Source organism: Lepidochelys kempii, chromosome 6 (genome assembly GCF_965140285.1).
Source record: "Lepidochelys kempii isolate rLepKem1 chromosome 6, rLepKem1.hap1, whole genome shotgun sequence".
Classification (NCBI taxonomy): domain Eukaryota; kingdom Metazoa; phylum Chordata; order Testudines; family Cheloniidae; genus Lepidochelys; species Lepidochelys kempii.
The window spans coordinates 76,060,946-76,083,891 of NC_136385.1; the positions used below are offsets into that span (position 1 = coordinate 76,060,946).

Sequence of the window (22,946 nt, forward strand, 5' to 3'; positions counted from 1 at the left end):
CAAGGGTTTGGGTCTGTGGTCACCTATGCAAATTGGTGAGGCTTTTTATCCAATATTTCCCAGGAAAGGGGGGGTGCAAGTGTTGGGAGGATTGTTCATTGTTCTTAAGATCCAAGGGTCTGGGTCTGTAGTCACCTAGGCAAATTGGTGAGGCTTTTTACCAAACCTTGTCCAGGAAGTGGGGTGCAAGGTTTTGGGAAGTATTTTGGGGGGAAGGACGCGTCCAAACAGCTCTTCCCCAGTAACCAGTATTAGTTTGGTGGTGGTAGCGGCCAGTCCAAGGACAACGGGTGGAATATTTTGTACCTTGGGGAAGTTTTGACCTAAGCTGGTAAAGATAAGCTTAGGAGGGTTTTCATGCAGGTCCCCACATCTGTACCCTAGAGTTCAGAGTGGGGGAGGAACCTTGACAAGAGGGTAGCCCTGGAATCCTTTATGGAGAGACTTGTCCATTGAAAAGAAGTTGAAGAGGTGTGATTCATCGAAGGGGAGGTCCTCAATGGTATTCTGGACCTCCCTAGGGAACCCTGATGCATGGAGCCATGACTCCATGTGCATGATAATAGCCGTGAATGCTCCTTTCATTGCTAGATTAACTGATAAACTATGTCGAATAAATGTATTTGATAGAGAGATTAATGAAATAAGGATGGTTGCATGATGCTCCAAGAGATTAAACTGCTCCAGGCATTAGGGGCAGCATAGAAGATGGCAAAAAGATGACAGTGGGAGAAGGAAACTAAGGGAGCGTTGAGGTGGGAGGTAGAGCCAAGTCAACAAAAGGGAAAATAAGAAATCAAAACAAAATATAGCTCGGCTGGCAGAATTTTTTTTTTAAATAATTTTGACTGATTACAATGTTTACTTTTTAGCATTTTTTCAACTTTTATCTGTTTATATTTTCACAGTTGCAGGAAACTATGGGAAAAATCAGACAGACAGAAATCAGACAGTAGACAATGAGTTTCAAAATATTAAAACTTTATAACCATGGATTTGTGCTGGAAATGGCCCACCTTGATTATCATACACATTGTAAGGAGAGTGATCACTTTAGATAAGCTATTACCAACAGGAGAGTGGGTTTGTTTGGGGTGGGGGGGGGAGAGAAAACCTGGATTTGTGCTGGAAATGGCCCACCTTGATTATCATACACATTGTAAGGAGAGTGATCACTTTACATAAGCTATTACCAGCAGGAGAGTGGGGTGAGGGAGGAGAAAACCTTTTGTAGTGATGAACACCCATTTTTTCATGATCTGTGTGTATAAAAACAAACATCTTCTGTATTTTCCACAGTATGCATCCGATGAAGTGAGTGTCGCTCACGAAAGCTTATGCTCAAATAAACTGGTTAGTCTCTAAGGTGCCACAAGTCCTTTTCTTTTTGCGAATACAGACTAACACGGCTGTTACTCTGAAACCTGTCTTTATAACCATTGAAACACAAATTGTCAAAATAGACAAAGTAAATATTCTAAAATCAAACTCTATTAAGTTCTCAAGCAGTAAATCTCTGTTATTATGAATGAAAATATTTTTTCATCAGTTTGTGCGTGTAACTTGATGTTTACTGATATTTACAGATAAAAATCTAACCTTTTCAAGCCTAAAAATAGGCAGGAGCAGATTCAGGCAAAGCTTTAAGGGTAATGGATTAGAAATTTGAGCTTGATGCAGACAGCTTGCCATCCTATTCTATAGCTTTTCTGCTTCCAGAAATTTGTGTTAATATATTGATCTGCTATTATATAAATAAAGTAGCAAAGCTCCTCCATATCCTCCACATGGCTATTGTCACTGCACACCTCCTGTCAGGCTCCTGTTAAAATAATGTTCTGTGCTTTCACTCAGTGTGGAAAGGTAGTTTAAACTCTCACCTCAAATGTCTTCTCTTTTTCTTCATCCTCTTCTTCCTCTTCTTCACTTTGACAGCTCTTTTTACATTGGAACGAGAAATTGCAAATTTTTACTCAGTTCGAAACAAACAGTGGCTATTTCCATTACAATTTGTGCTGAGTGAGCAAAAAGCAATTAACAGAAACTTTCTAAAACTATTACAGGCATGAGCAGTAAATTAAGCATATTAAAACCTACTCTATGTAAATACTGCAACTTTACTTACTACTGACAATGCAGCTAGTAAAGAGATTTAGAGAGGGAAAAGCCATTAGTAGACAGAGCATTTAAAATATATATATTTATAACGTTTAACACTTGTGCTCCTGAATGCTAAGAAATTGATATTCCTCCAGGCTGAGAGTGCCTTAAAGTATTTGCCCACACATACAAAAATCCAACAAATAAAATGAAGCTACTATTCCAGGTTGTGTTTTTTGGTCATAACTCAGTATATTTAACTATAGTATTTGCCTTTGATCTCATGTTTTTTTCTCAGATGAAGTTGTAATTACTTTTGACCTGTTATGAATATTGATTTTTATTGATTTGTGTCTGTCATGCTGTAAGTACTGATTGACAAACATGAAATACCATCCAGGGATTAAAGCATGCTGATTTTCTATGACCTATTTTATAATAATAAAGATACTGTTAAGGAGCAAATATTAAGTCCTGCTTCTGTCCATATTCTAGGTAAATTCACACTGAAGTCAATAGTAGTTTTCCCTGAATAGGGTCTCTCAAAAAATTTATTTTAATGCATTAAATCATTTTCTGTTTAAGACAGTGTAGCAGAAGTGGCAAAATTATAATTTTTTGTAGTACAAAAAGTCCCTTGTTTGGGCCCTAAGAATGGACTAAATTCTGCCATCAGTTACACCTGTCCTAATCCAATGAATTAAATTCAACCCTGTGGGAGTGTGTAACTCAGGGAAGAACTTGATTCAATGTTTCCATATAAATATGGCTAGAGTACAAACCAGGAACCACTAATATCAAGTAGTTTACAAAAGAGACAAAAGGATAAAAGGAGAAAGCATGCAGAAAATACACGCAAATAAATTAGAGGTGCATGTGTGGGATTGGGAATAGGGCTTGAAATTAAATATTTACCTTGGCCATCATGGCTGAATAGGCAGTGTACAAAGGATCATCATCTAGTTTGCTGTAAGGAGAAAAAATATAATTCAAAATGCTTATTATGTGGGTTTGACATCTGAGGTTCTTATAATGCTGCCAGAATGCAGGTTTCATTTTCATTAAGGGGAAGGTATACACTTCATTATCTGCAAGCCATATTGTAGTCATATCTCCTAATCTCTCAGTCCATGTGAAATTCTTTGTTAAAACATATTTATTCATATGTATGTGCAGGAGAGTAAGATCGTTATGTATTTTACTGCTGATTAACAGGCAGGGCTGACATGTCTGGAAAAGCGGGCTGGAGATAACAGTTATAGCTGTTCCCGTTATCTAATGATTATCTGTGATAAGATTATAGATAGATTATGTATTCAAAAAACATAGGGAAGAATCTGCAAAACAGTGGAGGGATGCTTTGCTTGTCTGTAATTTGTTCTTCTACTAGTAGTCTAATTGCAAATAAGGCAGAAACTGGCATTAACAGGAAATCACACTCTCCCACCAGTGGTATTTTGAACCATTTCCCACATATTGCATGAAGTGTGATGAAAACCTGCTAATAATATGAACATTTGTATATTAGTACCAAACAGCAATGGGATCATCCTGGCAGCAGGCAATAATTATTAGTTTGGGCTCATATGTCTTTGAGAAATTAAGCTTTGCAATGTCTGTGTTACATATTCACTACCGTTTGTATATGCCTCTTCCCCTTTGACCAAAAAAAAGTGTTAAAATTTGTAGTAATATAAAGTTTATATAGAGGTTAAACATGAAAAATAAATACATAAGGGCAAGTAGAAAGCAGAAAAGAAGAGGCAGAACACTGCTCATCCTCTACAATACTGAATTGCATTGGTACTAAATCACTTTTGTAATGAAAAGGTCTATTACTGATTCAGTAATGTATGATTTTACTTCTGTTGTGACAATGAATTTACTTTTACAGGGTAATTCTATAATTAGTTAATTGAAAATTGGACTGTGTAGATTGGTCCTGTGTAATTTTGAATGTGGTTCTATTTACCTTCTCTCAGTGAGAGCATTGCGACTGAAATGGAGGATTATCTGATGAAGTGGATCAGGGCGTTTTTCAGTCTCTTCCACCTCCTCCTCATCCTTTTTTGGAGGTGTCTGTACAAAGATTTACATTTAAATATTTTATAAATAAAGCATCGCAAACAACAAATTAATACAGAGAAAATTGAACTCAGTCAAAATCATCATAATTTTATTTTGTTTAATTTAAATTCTTTTGCCAATATTCATGATATTCAGCAGTTTACAACATCAGAAACATGTTATTTTGTATGACTATTAAGCATTTACAATACCTAATTCTGTTACTCTTATTTGATAGTAAAGTTAAAGTTTCTCATTTGCAATGTATTGACTTAGACAGCTACAAACCTTATTCAGCAGAAATTAATATGTAGGCTTCTGTGCCACCAAAGATGAATGAAAGGCCCAGCTGAGTTATTCAGCAGGAAAATCAGCTAGGAAATGGAACCATTTTTACTAATATACACAGATGCCTCCTGTAGATAACTGTCAAGGGAGTGAAGACTTTACTGTGATATTTTTATATATCACTAATCTTGAGTCATAAGATCAGTGAGACATCTGTTAACCTTACATGTGGTTCTCAAACTTTTGCATTGGTGACCCTCTTTCAAATAACAAGCCTCTAAGTGTGACCCCCCCTTATAAATTAAAAACACTTTTTTATATATTTAACACCATTATAAATGCTGGATGCAAAGCAGGGTTTGGGGTGGAGGCTGACAGCTCAGAACCCCCCATGTAATAACCTCGTGACCCCTGAGGGGTCCCGACCCCCAGTTTGAGAACCCCTGATATAGACTGTTTGGATATTCCTGAGTAGGACTTATAGAATGTCACCCACCCTGTCCCACTGGGTGAGAAACATTATCAGGCCTGTAGTGTGGTAGACAGTCCCGAAGGATGGGTGGGAATGGCAAGTGTGGATGAAGCCTTTCTTTTACTGCAGCATGTAGCTTCATATATAGCGCCTGTACTTTACCTGCCACCATAAATGTTGACACAGGCTAGGAGGTATGCAGATGTACTTAACAAGCTGTGCAATAATGAGAGAAAGGTTCCTGAGAAGACCCATCAAATGTATTGCTTATTTTCACAAATTTTTTTCTCCACATGTAAGTTAGCGATGCATACTTGTGCCACACAGCCCTCTTTATTTACCTGCACACATTACATGCTTAATGTTAATGTTGTGCCAGATTTACTACAAATAAGCAATGAACACTCTGAACTTGATCAAATCAAAACTATTTTTCTCTTGAAGAATCAAACTCACTCTCCGTAAGGAGGGCTATAACCATCTCAAATATCTTCTCTCCACCCTAAGCCAATTTATCATTAAGCTAGACAGAAATCTCAGGAGCTTTTTTGTTGTTTCTCCCCCAGATAAAGATATTTGGTTTCTATCTTTCCTCTGACTCAAAAGCTGGCTGAACCACTTTAGCTCAAAGTTTTAATAAAATTCATCTTTAAGCAGAGATCAAGCATATGAAACATCAGCCCAAAAGGTGACAGTTTTTAGAAAGTTATGAGCAACTGAAAATGAAGTCTTAGCGTGAAAACAGATACTCATCCTTAACTGTAGGTGTCTGCCTATTTTAAGGTTTCCATCATTGTAATATATGAGCATCCTCCAAGTAAAAACAATAGCAATTGTGAAGTCTAATAGAATCCATAGAGTTTCTGGCAATTTTTGAGGTAAAAAACTCTCAGTGGGATAGTTGTTTTTTTTGTTTTGTTTTGTTTTTTGAGTGGGTGTCTTTTGGGATTGATAGCAGTTTAGAGTATAAGGAGATGTCAGTACTGTGAATGACATTCCAATGGTGGAAAATCTTTTCCAGAGAGGAATGTTTTGTAGTGTTTGCAAGTTCAACAGAGTGGACCTGTTGATCCTGCCACTGCTGTGACATGGAAATATTCACTTCTTACAGGTAGCAATTTGCTCCCATGTAATTAATTAAAATGGTGATAGGTTTGTAAACAGTATGATCTTTTTAGTAATTTTTGTTTACTTACAACTGAAAATTTACTATGAAGTAGAAAACATATGAAAGAAAAGGTACAATACTGAGGTTGCCTTACTTTTCTCAAGCAAATCTGTGAGAATGAAAAGCCATGGCAGCAAGTGAGTTAATGGGAAGGAAAGAAACTAGTACAACACAATGAAAACCAAAGACAGGGGAATTGTACTGTCATGACATGGGTCGAATCTTGAATGGGAATCCCTGTCTAGTCAAAAGGGCTCCTGCCACTATTTTAAAAAAGTGAACAAAGAATCTGACTATGGTTGTCATAGGTGTTGGGATTACCTCCAAGGTCTCTTTCTACTCAGCTTTCCAAGAACTCAGTTTGACTCTAGATTTTGTCACTCAGTTATTTTTATTTGGCACACAGCAAAGGTACATTCTTGATTAGACTCAAGAGTAGGAGCAGAACTGCAACTAGACATTTTAGCACCTGAAGCGAGCAAACACCCCAGTTGTCGGCAGGCAGGATCAAACTGGGGAGCTCTGGAGCTTAGTTTATGAGCCTCTACCACATGAGCTAAATGTCAACTGGCTGTTAGCTAAGGCTGTAGAGCAGACTCATTTAACTCTCTCTAAGTGATCTCGGTGCCACTAGAAGGGACAGAACAGCACGCCCAGAAGGTGTGTGGGTTACACTCGCACCCCTGTCAGGGTTTTTTTTTGGCATTTCTCCAACCCTTTTTTCCACCACAGAAGTTTTGTGCCCTGGTGGCTGCCCCGCTCACACCGCACTGGTTACAGCCTGCACAGGAGGTGGGTAAAGAGCATAATACACGTCCAAATTTACACAGAAAACCTCTTTCTTTATATGCATTGCATCAAACACTTTGGGTTTGGCTTGGTTACTTTGTAGGAACCAATCCCTGTACAGCATGCTCTTATATTTACCTCCTCTTACATTTCAGGCTTATCTAGTCCATTGTAAACGGCAGGGCTGGCTCTAGGTTTTTTGCCACCAACCCCCTGCCCGTTTTTTTGCGCCCGCCTGCCCCCAGCCCAACTCCGTCCCTTCCCTGCCCCATTCCAACTGCTTCCCCAAATCCCCGGCCCCACCTCCCCCCCGGGCACGCCGCATTTCCCCTCCTACCTCTCCCTCCCAGGCTTGCCGCATCTGGGAGGGAGGGGGAGAAGCGGAGCAGCGGAGGTGCACTTGGGGAAGGAGGCAGCGGTGGACTGGAGGTGAGCTGGGACAGGGAGCAGTTCCTCTGCCCACCCCCTGGGTTACTTCCTGCGGCCCTCCCTGCGCCCACTCCCCCCCCCCAACTCACCTCCGCTCTGCCTGCTCCCCTGAGCGCACCGCTGCTCCGCTTCTCCCCACTCCCTCCCAGGCTTGCCACGTGAAACAGCTGTGGAAAAGTGGCGCCCCAAGTATGTGCTTGCTTTGCTGGTGCCTAGAGCTGGCCCTGGTAAATGGTTCCCTGGGTGTTTCCCCCTTATCTTAGCTAATACAAACATTCTGTCTCTGTGAAATGTGAAAAAACACCCCCAAGTGACATAAGTTTTGCTGGCATAAATGCTCGTGCGCCACAGTGCTATGTCAGCGGGAGACGCTCTCCTGCTGACCTATCTACGGCAGCTTTCTGAGCTGGTTTTCCTTATGTTGACGGGAGAGCTGTAAGCTTGTAAGTGTAGACATGGCCTTAGTACACTTTGCCTACAAAGCTGCACTCACTAAATACAGTCCTTGAAGGACAGCTGCTTTTAACCTATTTGCATAAACCCAAAGTAACAAACAACGTTTTCTTTCTGACCTTTTAGGGATTTTTTCCATTTAGTTTGTTTTCTGCTCTACAACTTTGATTTGCTCTTTATACTTTTGCATTCTTTCCTCAGTGTGGCATATTTCATCAGTAAAGTTTTAGCCACCAGAAATAATCCTTGTGAAATTGCTGCCTTGATTTGGTTCCCTCCCAACTCCCTTCAGATAACAAAAGTAGATATTGTTTTTTTCCAGGACTGCAATTGGGTCCTATTTTTTCAAAATTGCAATGACACTGAACAGACCTGTGGTATGCTTAGCCATTTATTTATTTATTGCATTTAACCGACTTCTGCTTTTCTCTGCTAAGCATTCTTTTTTCTTTTTCATAGAATCATAGAATATTAGGGTTGGAAGAGACCTCAGGAGGTCATCTAGTCCAATCCCCTGCTGAAAGCAGGACCAACACCAACTAAATCATCCCAGCCAAGGCTTTGTCAAGCCAAGCTGTCATAAATATAAAGGGAAGGGTAAACCCCTTTGAAATCCTTCCTGGCCGGGGAAAGCTCCTCTCACCTGTAAAGGGTTAAGAAGCTAAAGGTAACCTCGCTGGCACCTGACCAAAATGACCAATGAGGAGACAAGATACTTTCAAAAGCTGGGAGGAGGGAAAGAAACAAAGGGTCTGTGTGTCTGTCTATATGCTGGTCTTTACCGGGGATAGACCAGGGATGGAGTCTTAGAACTTTTAGTAAGTAATCTAGCTAGGTATGTGTTAGATTATGATTTCTTTAAATGGCTGAGAAAAGAATTGTGCTGAATAGAATAACTATTTCTGTCTGTGTATCTTTTTTGTAACTTAAAGTTTTGCCTAGAGGGGTTCTCTATGTTTTTGAATCTAATTACCCTGTAAGATATCTACCATCCTGATTTTACAGGGGGGATTTCTTCATTTCTATTTACTTCTATTTTTATTAAAAGTCTTCTTGTAAGAAACTGAATGCTTTTTCATTGTTCTTAGATCCAAGGGTTTGGGTCTGTGGTCACCTATGCAAATTGGTGAGGCTTTTTATCCAACATTTCCCAGGAAAGGAGGGGTGCAAGTGTTGGGAGGATTGTTCATTGTTCTTAAGATCCAAGGGTCTGGGTCTGTAGTCACCTAGGCAAATTGGTGAGGCTTTTTACCAAACCTTGTCCAGGAAGTGGGGTGCAAGGTTTTGGGAAGTATTTTGGGGGGAAGGACGCGTCCAAACAGCTCTTCCCCAGTAACCAGTATTAGTTTAGTGGTGGTAGCGGCCAGTCCAAGGACAACGGGTGGAATATTTTGTACCTTGGGGAAGTTTTGACCTAAGCTGGTAAAGATAAGCTTAGGAGGTTTTTCATGCAGGTCCCCACATCTGTACCCTAGAGTTCAGAGTGGGGGAGGAACCTTGACACAAGCCTTAAAAATCTCTAAGGATGGAGATTCCACCACCTCCCTAGGAACCCATTTCAGTGCTTAACCATGCTCCTAGTGAAACAGTGTTTCCTAATATCCAACCTAGACCCCCACACTGCAACTTGAGACCATTGCTTCTTGTTGTGTCATCTACCACCACTGAGAACAGCTTAGCTCTATCCTCTTTGGAACCCCCCTTCGGGTAGCTGAAGGCTGCTATCAAATGCCCCTCATTCTTCTCTTCTGCAGACTAAATAAGCCCAGTTCCCTCAGCCTCTCCTCATAAGTAATGTGTCCCAGCCCCCTAAATATTTTCATTGCCCTCCACTGGACTCTCTCCAATTTGTCCCTTCTGTAGTGGGGGGACTAAAACTGGACATATTCCAGGTGTGGCCTCACCAGTGCTGAATAGAGGGGAATAATTACTTCCCTTGATCTGCTGGCAATGCTCCTACTAATACAGCCCAATATGCCATTGGCTTTCTTGACAACAAGGGCACACTGCTGCCTCATATCCAGCTTCTTGTCCACTGTAATCCCCAGGTCCTTTTCTGCAGCACTGCTGCTTAGCCAGTCAGCCCCCAGCCTGTAGCGGTACATAGGATTCTTCCTTCCTAAGTGCAGGACTCTGCACTTGTCCTTGTTGAACCTCATCAGATTTCTTTTGGCCCAATCCTCCAATTTGTCTAGGTCACTATGGACCCTATTGCTACCCTCCATCTTATCTACCTCTCTCCCCAGCTTACTGTCATCTGCGAACTTGCTGAGGGTGCAATTAATCCCATCTTTCAGATCATTAATAAAGATGTTGAACAAAACCAGGCCCAGGACGGACCCCTGGGGCACTCTGCTTGATACTGGCTGCCAACTAGATATCGAGCTGTTGATCACTACCCATTGAGCCCATTTAATACTACTCTCTGGAATTCCTTTTCCACTTGGTCCCAGTCTCCCCCTAATACTTCTCTGGTGAGTCCATGTCTAATTATTCATATCAAGCTAGGGCTACATAGGTAGGATAGTTACCTATGATTTTCCAAAAATTCAAATCCTTCCCCATATGCCAGTGCCTTTTAAAAAGTATAATGAGGCTTTTTCTGTGTATGTCAGTGTTAGCTCATGTTGAATTAAGACTTAAGCATATCCTCCTTGTGAGATACTGAAGTGGTATCTTCTTTTCCCATGGTCGTTAGACACCAAGGAGATAGCCATTTTAGAAATATTAGACAAATGCATAAAACCTGGAGTTAGGAATTCCGTGGAGGCGAAAGACAGAAATGGAGATCTTTTTGAATCAAGATTAGGGGCCAAGATGCAGAAGTTTGCTAATCCTCCACATCCACGATACATGAATGATGAATTTCTGCTGAATATGGCTATGCATATTTACATTTCATTCCAGAATACCAACAAGAAAATGGCAAAATTTAATTTGCGTTAAAGCTTAGAATGTTAAAATAAAGTATTATGTAACAACAAAAATTCAAAAAAGGGAAAGCATCAATCATGTTAAGTCTTCAAACAAATAATAATTAAAAACATAGGAACATAGGAATTGCCATACTGACAAAAACAGACCAATGGTCCATCTAGTCCAGTTCTATTTCTGAAAGTAATCAACACCATATACTTTGGTTGAGGGCATGAACCACCTTTAATATTCCTAAATGTGCAATACTATACCCTGGTGCAAATTTCTTCCTGATCAAAACAGGTGATCAGTTTATGCCCTGAAGCATGGGAATTGCTATTTTATAAATTTAAACATATAACTATGGTACACAAAAGTTAAATACATGTTATTTTATATATATATATATATATATATGTATATATATATATATATATATTGAAGTGAGCACTGATAACTAAGCCCAGTTATTCCAGTACTTACAGCCAAATCTTGAACTAGTTTCTCCTCAAATGAATATTCCTCTGTTTCTATCCAATAGTTCTGATAACCATGGAGGAAGAGGTTAATAGAACGGTGCCTGGGAGGGGGGGTGAAAGTGAGATCAAGAGGGGTAAACAGAACATAGTATAATAGCTTAGGTGGTTAATGATTAGTAAGGATATGTATTTTGTACAATTTTGATCCTCTGATTGGTCAGTGAAATAATATGCAAACTAATGCAAATATTCAGTGAAATAACATTTTTCTTCAGACTTTTGAGCGTACCTGAGGTACATTGAGGGAGCACACCAAATACCTCTTAATGCCACCACAGTTTCCTGCATATGGTTCTGTTTTCATTGGTATTATTGTGATAGACCCACACTAGGACTGGGATGCCATTGTTTTAGGTGCTATACAAACACATGGAAGACATAGTCCCTACCCCAAAGAGGTTTCAAATGCATACCAGAAAATAAATAATATGTACAATCTGACCAGCAAACATTGCTGTAGGAACCTTAACTTTGCAAAAAATAAACTTTAAGTACACAATAATTATGGTTGCTTTAAGTTCTTTAATTTCCTTGGGTGTTTTTGAGAAAAGGAGGGAGAAAAAAATTATCCATGCTTAAAAATGTTAGCATTTAGATGTACTGTGTTGGGCTCTGCATTTCTTACCTCAGTGGGGTAGGAAGGGGTGAGTTTTACATCTTATTTTGCTATTGTCTGACTTGAGACAATTTTTTGTAAGGCTGGGTTAAAGAAGTCTCTTTACCATACTTCACATTATGACAGTTGTATCTTGGCATCTGATATAGGTGATTTCCAAATCAAAGTTTAGCTTGTTTATTTCAACGTATTACAAAATGCAGCATAGACTGCGATCAGAGCCCAATCTGTATTTTATTCAAACCCACATATTTTTTCTTATTCCTCAAATTAAGATAGAAGACTAGAGGAAGTAATTCTTGTGCCTAATCAAGTAGGAAGTCTAGGTGGGGAGAACATACATGGTAATGTCACAGAAAAGAATGGGGTAAAAAAAACCAACTAACTAAGTGCCTACTGGGCATGCACAGAAGTGATTTTTCAATCAGTTATTTTTAAATCATTTTTTATTCAACCAAATATTTTCAAATTAGATTGTGGACACACACCATAAAGAACACTTTTTACAGACCAAGTTTCAAATTTATCTCTTCCTGAATTATGTTCATGGAAAAAAAGTGTGACAATACTTCCTTTTAAAGTGGGAAAGATGCATTTTTAAACCTTGCATAACTTAGTACACTTGAATGGATTTTTGTCAAACTTTACAAAAAAGTCACTTTTCAGTTGAGAATATGCAAAATATTAGTCCAAAAAGAGGAGGGCTTTTTTTGTTGTTGTTTCCCCCTGCAGAAAGTTACTATATGAACAAGTAGAAATAGAGTCTAAATGAAATAGTACTATAAGCTTTACTATAATGTTCACAACCGAATGACTGCTATAATTCTGGTGTCTCGTACAGTTGACTAGACAAAGGAAATTTAATTTTAATTGAAAAGCAACACTAAGTGCAGCTATTAAATCATCTGAATGGTAGATCTGTATGGAATTAACCTAGGTAAAGATTTAGGTTCAGCAAACACTTGTGAATGTGTTTAACTTTATGCCTGTGAGCAATCCCATTAAAGTATTTATATATATTAAGTAATGTGAAAGCGTTGCAGGATTGGGGTCTTAATATAGCCATAGAAATAAGCATAGATTTTTATACATTGAAGGGACACAATATGTGGTCAGAAATTGATGAATAATTCTTATTAAAATTGGGGGAATTGGCACGTTGGTCCACGAAGACAGCAAAATTCATCCAGCAACATTTAAGTAACTACCACATCAGGTATTCTGCAGCATAAAACTTCTTGACATTCACCAGTGCCTTTTTCCACAAACATAAGTCTCTTCTCAGCTTATGTTCTTTCAGCTCCAAATTAAATAAATAATGATGTGTTATCTAAGACATTTGGTTTAAAAATCCACTGGAAAAATACTGAAAAGTGCCTTTCACAAGAACCTAGTGTCCGATCCTACAAGCACATAGCACTGGACACAGTAATTACTATACTAAAGTCCCACTGATTTCTCTGGGACAACTCACAGAGTAAATACTAGTCTTGGAAGTAAGCTTCTGTTGGATATGGCCTTTACATTGCATGTTCCCTGTTCTATTTAAGATGGAGTTTTTGTTTTTAGAGGTACTCCATGTATCCTGTAAAGCAGCGGTTATTTAATTCATGGAGTTTTTTGTTTGTTTTTCTTTTTATCATAGGTATAGTGCACTAAATGCACTGATGCTAAAAATCAAATAAATACGGTATACATAAGTTAAGACCAGAGGGCATATCTGATTTATACACACACATAAAATGCTCATTGTTGGGGAATGTAGTATACAAATTATGCACTTCCTATTTCTTTTTGCAATAATGAAATGATTATTTGGATAACCTCCTGTGAGTTATTGCCAGCATTGGTACCATTTAATCATTAAACCTCAAAGACTGACCAATCAGAATCCCTTATAAAAATTGTACAAATTCATGTTTTATGACAACGTCATATCATGGCTGGGAAAGGAATAAGTGCACGCATAAAGAAGAGGCTCTCCACAGGTTACATTACCGTTAACATGAGTATAAGCCTGTCATACTGAGTTTTTTCATGTACTTTTTCCAGCCAAACACGTTGAAAGGTGCTCAGGAAGAAAGTGCTAATTTTGTGTCTGAAGAAAAGCATATAGGTTTTCATTTAAGAACTAACAATAAATTGTTAAATTCAGTAAAGTAGTCTGCATTTGCAAGTTATGTTTGAATAACTGCCATGTACATTCTATTCTGCTGTATCTCTATGCATGTGTATATAAAAATAAAATAAAAAATGTAAATAAAGTGCATTTCCTTAAACCATCAACTCTAAATATTTAAATATATTCATATGTCACACAAAATATACTTATTACTTAAAAGGCACTTTTCATCTTCGGAGCACTGCACAAACTGTAGCTAATTACCAAACAAAGAGCACAGAGGATTAGTATTTATGAGTTTTGAAAATGTTCACTTTTTGAGAAACAAAAATATTTAAAAAAATACAATTACTATTTACTTTGTATCTCAAACCACTTCTCAGAACAGGAACAGGAAGCACCTAGAAATCTTATGGGGAAAATTAAATAATCTCTTTATGATTTCTAGATGTACTATTTTAACAAGTAGCTGCACATCAGTAGATGTTTTAAGTTCTGAAACAACATACTGATAATCTTAAATTAGGACAAATGTTCCATTGAAGAAAATCAGGTACAAATGTGAGATTAACATGAAAGCATATGAACCACTATCTAGACTTCCAGAGGCAGATCAGAAGAAAGGGTCATAATACTCTAGAATCTTTAGTATTTTCTAGGATGCTGGAAAGGCTGCTGCTTTTAACAGCTTTCTGGCTTTATGTGTCTAAAACTAATGTCTTACTATCAAATTTCGAATTTACTCTCATCCCAATATAATACAGAAACTAAACTGGGGAAAAACATACTCAGTTATGAAGAGCTGCATGCGAAATTGTGGTTCAAAAGGACTTAGTTGCACAGCACTTGTTATTACTAATCATATGCGACTTGACAAACTCCCTAGAGTTCAGAAATGTCTTAAAGCCACAATCAATTTAAATGATAGATAGATAATTATTTATGTATTTATTATCATGACATGACAGCTTTATGTCACTGCCATAATGCTGTGAATTTTCTAGAACCTCTGTATGCTTTATTCTGCACACAGCAATTGGGAAATACACCTACAGGCCCCGCCATTTTTTTTTCTAGGACCTTGCCATTTTGGGGTGGATGTCAAAATTCTGACTCACCAAAGCACAGTTTTATCAAAGGTCATCCCTAGAAATGGCAAGTAGTAGGTACTTGGCCAGATTCACCACTCAGAACTAGTGAAAATCAGGAGTAACTTAATCATAAAAATGATGCAAGTCTGAAATGAATCAGGCCCAATATTTCTGGTACAGAGAATACATTCAGTAAGTTATAGATAATAGACAATAAAATGCAGAGGTTCACTTCATCCCCATCTTCTGCACGGCCATTTACCAGTATCTCAAAAACTATGCAGGTGTGACTTTTTTTCAGAGAAAAATAATATATCCCATTCTTTTTTCACTTAGATGTTTCTTCTTTTAGAGGTTGTAAGCATATCCTGGGATAAATAAACTAATTAATTAGACCAGAATACGGTTGTCGAGATGTACCCATAAGTAGTACATCTTCTGAAATGTGATCTCCTTTTCCAAATCCTCAGAACTTTGGAAAGAATTAGCCACCACTCCAAAACTAGCTACTTTGTTTTTACATTATATTTAAGTCTCCCCTCTTCTCTTCCCTCTATGGACATGTTAGCTTTTTTCTAGCAAGAACTGTGTTCAAGAAAGATTATCTAGTAAGATGCTACCATGGTTGTCTGGGAAGTGTAGATAAGCTCTAAGAATACAGAACTCTGTCATTTGTAGCGATGGGATGTGTCCTCTTCACTGTACAATAAACCTTTTACTGGTCTTAATGTGGTAAACCTAACTTCCTTTCCCTATTATAAGTGCAATTACAAGGCTGTGAACACCAAACATGGAGATACATTTCAATAATGCATTTTTTAGAGGTAGATGAAATGCATTTTATTAACTATTCTGTGAACACTCTGTGAACAAAGCACATTGACTTTTAAAGATTTCTTTATTCTCTTAGGGAAGAAACAAACTTCATCCAGCACACACACTCACTGGCGAAATTGCATTTTATTAGCAGTGCAATGTTTCCCAACTTTGAGAGTAGGATCTCTTTGGAGGCCCTAAACTAGACTGGGTGGAAGGCACAGAACGAACGAAAGCCACTGTAGGAATGAAGAAAATTGCATGGTGGTGGATCTGTCCTTTCACCCCAACACAAATGTGATCTTGCAGGTGTGGGCAAAGCAGTGGATAGACCCTAGGAGGGCACACACATTCTGTCCCAGCCCCCGCAGTGCTCTGAATGCAGCTGGACACAGGAGTAGCTCACGTGTGCAGGGCCACAGACTCAACCAGCAGCCCATGAGCCAAAATTTCTCAGCTCTATCACCACAGCTCTCATATAGGCTTTAAAAATATACATGACCCACCCCCCACATAGCTGAAATAACCCAATGGCAAGCAACATGAAGCCTTCATGTGGATGGAAATAGGGAGGGAAAGCCACAGAACAAGACAGATAAAAGTGAAAAATAACAACTAAAAAAATGGAAGAAATTAGAAGAAGATGAGAATTAATAAATAAAGGAGACCAAACAAAGTTGAAAAGGACAGAAGATAGAAAATAGACAGAAATAGATTAACAGATTGTGGCAACTGTAACAGGGCATGATGTGAGGGACATAAGAGTGGGCTGCACCAGGACTGGGAAAAGCTGAAATACGGTGTCTGTGAAGTAGTGTACTTCCTGTGGTGTTTTTTCCAGTAGGTTATTTGGCATAAAGCCCCTATTTGGTCACCACGAGGAATGAATGACATGGAAAAACCTATTATAGGTTTAATGGATATTAACAACCTCTCTCTAAAGTCCTTCTAAGCATGCCAAGGCACTAAGGGCTGATCTTTTCAAAAATAAGTTTACATTTCTTTTGGTTTTACTATTCTTATTAAAAATCAGAAAGTCACAGCATCTGCCAACTATAAAAGCTCTGCCAAAGCAACAAACTTTGCTAATGATTTCAAAGGCAGTGTGAGTGTTAAGAAATTCCTGGTCTTCCTCAAAACGCTTGCTCAACAATAATTATTCATGAATAATTTAAAGCACCTACCTTGGCAGATTGTACAACGGTGCCATCCTGAAACAAGCGACAACGGCCCTTTTGCGTTGTTTTGACAAGAGTTTGTGCCAAACAGCTTTTTTTGATCTTAATGGTTGCTCGACCTATGGGAAAACACTTCCATCAATATGTGCAGTACAAACACTTCAGATTCAGTTAAAATTCATTTGCATGACTAGCAAGTAAACTGATTAGTGGATATTACAAAAGCTTCCTTTCTTCTTAGAAATATTGCTTTTCTAATAAAAATCACTTTTTTGTAATTACTTAGGGCCATATACAGTTCTCAATCTACATTCAAAACTCCAGTTGATGTCAACAGATCTCACATGTGGTTGAAGGGTAAAATTTCCAAAATGTGACCTCTGTGAATAAATAAATTTGCAGGCACCGTCACTCATGTAAACAATTTTTGCACTATTACTTTTGCATGAAAATGACAGATTTTTTTATGGGCAGAATGCAAATCAGGTTCAAACGAATTTTTATATTTAAGTTATATAATTTGAATGAACATGCAAGAGTGTGCAGACATTGCCAATACAAGGTATTCTTATGTGTAGAAATGGAAAACATGTGGAAGTCGCTTTGAAAATATGTATATTAAAATCTTACATTTATGCACACGCATCTTTTTTAAATTAAAAAGTTGTGTGCTGAATTTCTGCACTATTGCTTGGGGATTGTTCATAGAATTTTTCAGGGGCAAATAGAAATGTTCTGATTGCTCTTCTAAGTAGAACTTTGAAAGTTTAGCAGATGACACTTTAAATTTACAATATACACATTTTAGTTTTAAGCAGAAACTATTGTTCAACAGGTATATTTGATGAAGCAATTTAAACATCATTTTACAGTATGCGCTCTCAGGAAAGAACCTCATATTCTAATTTAAAGTAAGTACTTTATAAATGTAGCCCTTATCACCTGCTCCAGATGATAGACAGCTGCTGAGATTCTCTGCACCCGTTCCACAGCTTTCTCAGGATCAGCAGGCTCCTCACTTTTCAAAATGTCCTTGTACAGGTTCAACTGCCATTTCACAGCTGGGTCATCAGACTAAAATCAAGATATTTCATATGTATAATACATTTCTCAAATAATAAATGAGTCTTTTTATGCTCCTTAATCTAAAAAAACAAACTAACTAATTGAGGGCTTTTAAGCACAGTACATTAGTCCACATCAGAGAAAAGTAAATTCTAGTGTGCAATAGCGTGTCACACCCTAACTGGCCTGTATGGACTCTGCTGACACATAATACAAGTTCCCTAGTGCACGTTACTACAGTTACCTTTCAAACAGATCCACATTAACATGCACCAGGGAACTTTTAGTGAATACTACCAAGGTCCAGATGGGCCATTTAGTGCATAGCATATTAGTGTGCACCAGAATTTACACCTTTCTGGTGAGGATTAATGCATTGTGTAGACAAGTCCTGCCTTAATATAATGAATATGACTACTACCACTGATTCACATGGATAAGAGACAGATAGTCCCAGTTCATTTTCGTCATTCAACTCAGACTTCCCATTTGCCTCCATTATCTGTAACCGTGGCACAAAAGTCCACAAACTACTAGGACTGCTGGACTTAAATTCTGTAACAAGGCTCCATGGGTTCTCATGATTGCTGGTGAAGCATTCTGGGAATTTTGTGGTGTCTTCATGAAATAAAAAATGTGGAAGCTGATATAGAATTATGTATGAAAAAGTACAATACCCACAGTAATGTGAACTGTGTGCTGTCTATTTTGATATTAAAATAAATGTATTTTACATTGCGCTTATATTTTTTACTTTGCAGTATTTCACAGATTTTTGTTTTGACAATGTAGAACTGCACTGCACAAGCTGCCATGGGGAAGCTGGGGTTTCAGCAGGTCAGTAGGGCACAACTGGGGCTTCTGGTGCTGGGGGAGGTGTGGAAGGCATTTGGGGATTGTGGAATAAGCACATAAAATGGATGCTTTTGCTGGAATGACCAGTAGTGAAATAGTTAAAGTTCAACTTTAGGTTCCAAAATGAGTACCCTTTGGAGAATAGGATGCTTCAAATCTCTTAGCTAGATCAGCTGGGTCTGAATCCAGACCCAGCTGGATGAATAATCAGTTAATTGAAGATACAGTAAGAGATAATGAAACACCACAAAGCAAGAGTAGGGACAGCAAGGAGGACAAAAGTACAGATGTTGATTGAAGTAGTAGTCAGGTAGGTGTTATGGTTAGTGAAAGGACTATATCTAATCCAGGTAGAAAACCGCGTATGGTGCGAGGGAAACACTGAAATGCTTGTACATGAACACAAGGAGTCTGGGCAAAAAAATGGAGGAACTGCAACTACTGGTGCAGAAGGTTTAAACTGGATAGTAGAAGGATTACAGAAACGGTAGAATAGCACTCATGAGTCACATACAGGTATTGAAAGGGATGTGCTGTTTAGGAGAGATAAGAATAAAGGTAAAGGTGGTGGGATAGAACTGTACATCAATTAAGTGATTAACCGTAAAGGAATAAGAAGTAATAGTATGAACAAAACAGAATCTGTTTCGCTCAAAATCACTTTGAGGCAGGATTGTAAAAAGTTCTGTTGGGATTGCATAGGGGTCTGCTATAGACTCATACATGGATAGCAATCTCTTTAATATTATTAGAGAGATAAATACTATTAGGAATTGTGTCATAATGGGAGATTCTAGCTTCCCAGATACAAATTGGAGAATAAATACTAATAATACTGGTAGGGCCCAGTTATTCTTGGATATGATAGATGACAGCTTTCTTCATCAAACTGTCCTCGAACCAAGAAGAGGTAATGCAATTTTACACTTAGTTTTAGTAAGTAGAGGACATCAGAGCAAAACTGATTGTAGGAAATAACCTTGGATTGAGTGATTATGAGATGATTCAGTTTAAATTAAATGGAAGTATAATCAAAACCAGATAGTCAACTATGATTTTTTACTTCAAAAGGGCAGACTTTAGGAAATTAAGGGAATTAGTTAAAGGAGTCAATTGGACTGAAAAGCTCAAAGACTTAAATGTAAAGGCTTGGAATTTCTTCATATCAACTATACAAAAACTATCTGAATTTTGCATCCCAAGCAAGGAAAAAAATTGTAGGGAAAGGCTCCAGTTCCAGCTGGATGAATGACCACCCCAAAAAAGTTATTAGGAGTAAGCGGAGAGCCTATAGGCTATGGAAAAAGGGGTTGATCAACAAAAAAACCCCAACCCTAAATCTTGGACGTTGAAAAATGTAGGAATAAAGTGAGAATTGATAAAAATCGAGTTGAATTAGTTCTTACCAAGGAAATTAAAATAAATAATAAGACTTTTTTTTTAGTTATATAAATAAAAAGAGAATAATGAAGGATGAGGCTGGACTGCTATGCAGTGTGGATGGGAAGGAAATTAAAGATAATCTAGATATGGCCCAAAAACTAAGCGAATACTTTATCTCAGTTTTCACAAAGGATGATAACAAGGAACATGTACATGAAGGCAGGACGGATGATGGAAACATGTGTGGAAATGGAAATTACCACATCTGAGGTGGAAGAAAAACTTAATGTGCTCAAATCAGGGGGACTGGATAATTTCCATCCAGAATGCTGAAAGAATTGGAATGTATGATTACAAGTCTGTTAGCAAGGATTTTTAATACATCTATTTATTTGGGGATAGTGCAATATGACTGGAGAATAGCTAATGTCATGCCTATATTTAAGAAGGCGGGAGGGAGTGATCCCAGCTCTTCCCACCCCCACTCTACCCCAGGCCCCACCCCGAATCCACCCCTTCCCCCAAGACCCTCCTGCCTGCCCTGCTCTGCCTCTTCACACCCAGTTCCAGCTCCTATCCCTCTCCCCAGGACCTCCTGCACACTGTGGAACAGCTGATCCACAGCAGGTGTGAGGCGCTGAAAGGGAGAGGGAGGAGTTGATCAGTGGGGCTGCCCCTGGGTGGGAGATGCTAGGGGGTGGGAATGGGGAGCTTGGCTGCCGGTGGGTGCTAAGCACCTGCTAATTTTTTTCCGTGGAGCACCCATGGAGTCAATGCCTATTGTGACAGGGTCGGGCCAGATGGCTACAGGAGAGTAATATTTTTTTTTTAAAGCAGAAAAGAATTTTATTTGTGTAACACTTACAAAGAATCACCAAAAAGGATAAAGCAAAACTATGCAACAAAACAAAAGCAAACACAAGGTATAACACAGCAGCCTTTAGGAGGGAGAAGTGTTCAGGCTAGCCTGGGCCCAGAGCGGGGGAGCTTCCTCGACACTCATGGCCTTCCACCCTCCTGAGTTACCTGGTGGCCTAGAGCAGGGAGGCTTCCTCGACACTCATGGTCTTCCACCCCCTTGAGTTACCTAGTGCCACGCCCAGTGTCACCGATTATTCCTCTCCTGAGAGTGCCCGACAAGACGGGCACGGCTGCGGGGTGGGCGGTTTGGGGGTGGGAGGGACGTACACCCACGTGTGATAGGACCCCTCCTAGGTGACAGTGATGATGGTATCCACAGCGGCAACGGCTGGGGCTGGAGTCTCTCGCTCTTCCCCTCAATCAAAGGGTCAGACGGAGGGAACCGGACGGGGTCACCGAGCAGAGAACCTCGGACAGCGCCCACCGCTCCTTGAAGGCGTCAAGGGAGTCGGTGGATGCCGCCCAGAGGAACTCCGCCCAGATACGTGAATGTACTGAGGATCGGAAAATGGCCCTACAATCGCAGGATGCTTCATTAGCCAACCTCCCCTCTCTGGTTTTATAAATGGCTGTTTTAGCTAGGGCTAGGAGGAGGTTAACCAGGAGATCTCGTGATTTTGTGGGGCCACATTTTGTGGGGCTGCGATTTTGTGGGGAGCATGTAGATAAAAAGGTGAGGGGAAAAGTGTAGCCAAAAGCGTAATAAGATATTCGTGAGGAGCCAGAAAAGGGGCTGCAGCCTGGCACACTCTAAATATACGTGTGCCAGGGTTTCCCTCACATTGCAAAAAGGGCAAGTATCCGGGATGGGGGTGAACCGCGTCAAAAACACGCCCGTGCTCACAGCTCTGTGAAGGAGCCGCCAACTAATGTCCCCGATGGGCCTCGGGACCAAGGTGGAATACAGGCTGGCCCACCGGGGTTGCTCACCCTCCAAAGGTGGCAGGAGGTCCCGCCACTTTGTAACGGGGCGGGATACCAGGGTGTGGGCGTGAAGGGTGTGAAGCGTGAGTGTGTATAGATATTTCCGTGGTGCGATTTGGAAGCTGACTGGCTGCAGTTCATGCAGCCGGCTTGCAGGGAAAGGGTGAGGGGTTTGTTAAGAGCTACAGGGTAGGGGCCCAATTGAAAGGTCCCGCGGGCCTGGGGTAGAGGGTGGGCAGGGTGCGCCCTTGCGCAGGGCTCGGTTGAGATAAACCCAAGCAGCCGGCGTCAAGGCGACCTTCACCTCCTGAAGTATGTGCCGGGGGGTACGAGGTCTGGAGAGCCCCATGCGCTGAGTGAGTGTCAGGGGATCCAGCCAGTCTGCCCGGTCGTAGTCCAGGAGGTCTCTGACTCTCGTGACTTCTACCAGGACCAAACTCTGGTGCACCAAGCGGGACTCCGCCACCTGCACATGGAGCTGGGGGTTGTGTAGCAGGGGCTCCGCCAGGAGATCTGCTCCCACGGTGGCCGCCACGGACCTGGTCGTTGAAAACAGTTTCCAGGTCCGGAGGAGGTCCTGGTAGAAGACCGGCAGCCCGGAGAGGTCTCGCGGAAAACCTCTCGGACAAAGATAAAAGAGCTGCCGGTCGTATCGGAGCCCTTGGAAGCGGCGCAGGAAGGCGTGTGCCAATATGCTCCACGTCGAACTATCTGCACTATAAAGGAGCCTCTGCAGGGCCTGGAGGCGGAAGAC

General features: G+C 39.9%; 1 protein-coding gene across 13 annotated transcripts in view; it reads right to left on the reverse strand.

The window, feature by feature from the left end:
* Nucleotides 1-22,946, reverse strand: part of RYR3 (ryanodine receptor 3) — a 581,512-nt gene that overhangs the window by 71,573 nt on the left and 486,993 nt on the right. For all 13 annotated transcript variants that reach the window (XR_012159473.2, XM_073348839.2, XM_073348831.2 and 10 more), the window contains 6 exons: nt 17,987-18,118; nt 17,051-17,163; nt 11,166-11,262; nt 4,073-4,179; nt 3,016-3,067; nt 1,881-1,937 (listed from right to left, as the gene is read on the reverse strand). Coding sequence is in view for 12 of the 13 variants with exons in the window: in XM_073348839.2 (XP_073204940.1) it covers nt 1,881-1,937; nt 3,016-3,067; nt 4,073-4,179; nt 11,166-11,262; nt 17,051-17,163; nt 17,987-18,118 (558 nt within the window). In the remaining variant the exon portion in view is untranslated. The remainder of the gene's footprint in view (nt 1-1,880; nt 1,938-3,015; nt 3,068-4,072; nt 4,180-11,165; nt 11,263-17,050; nt 17,164-17,986; nt 18,119-22,946) is intronic.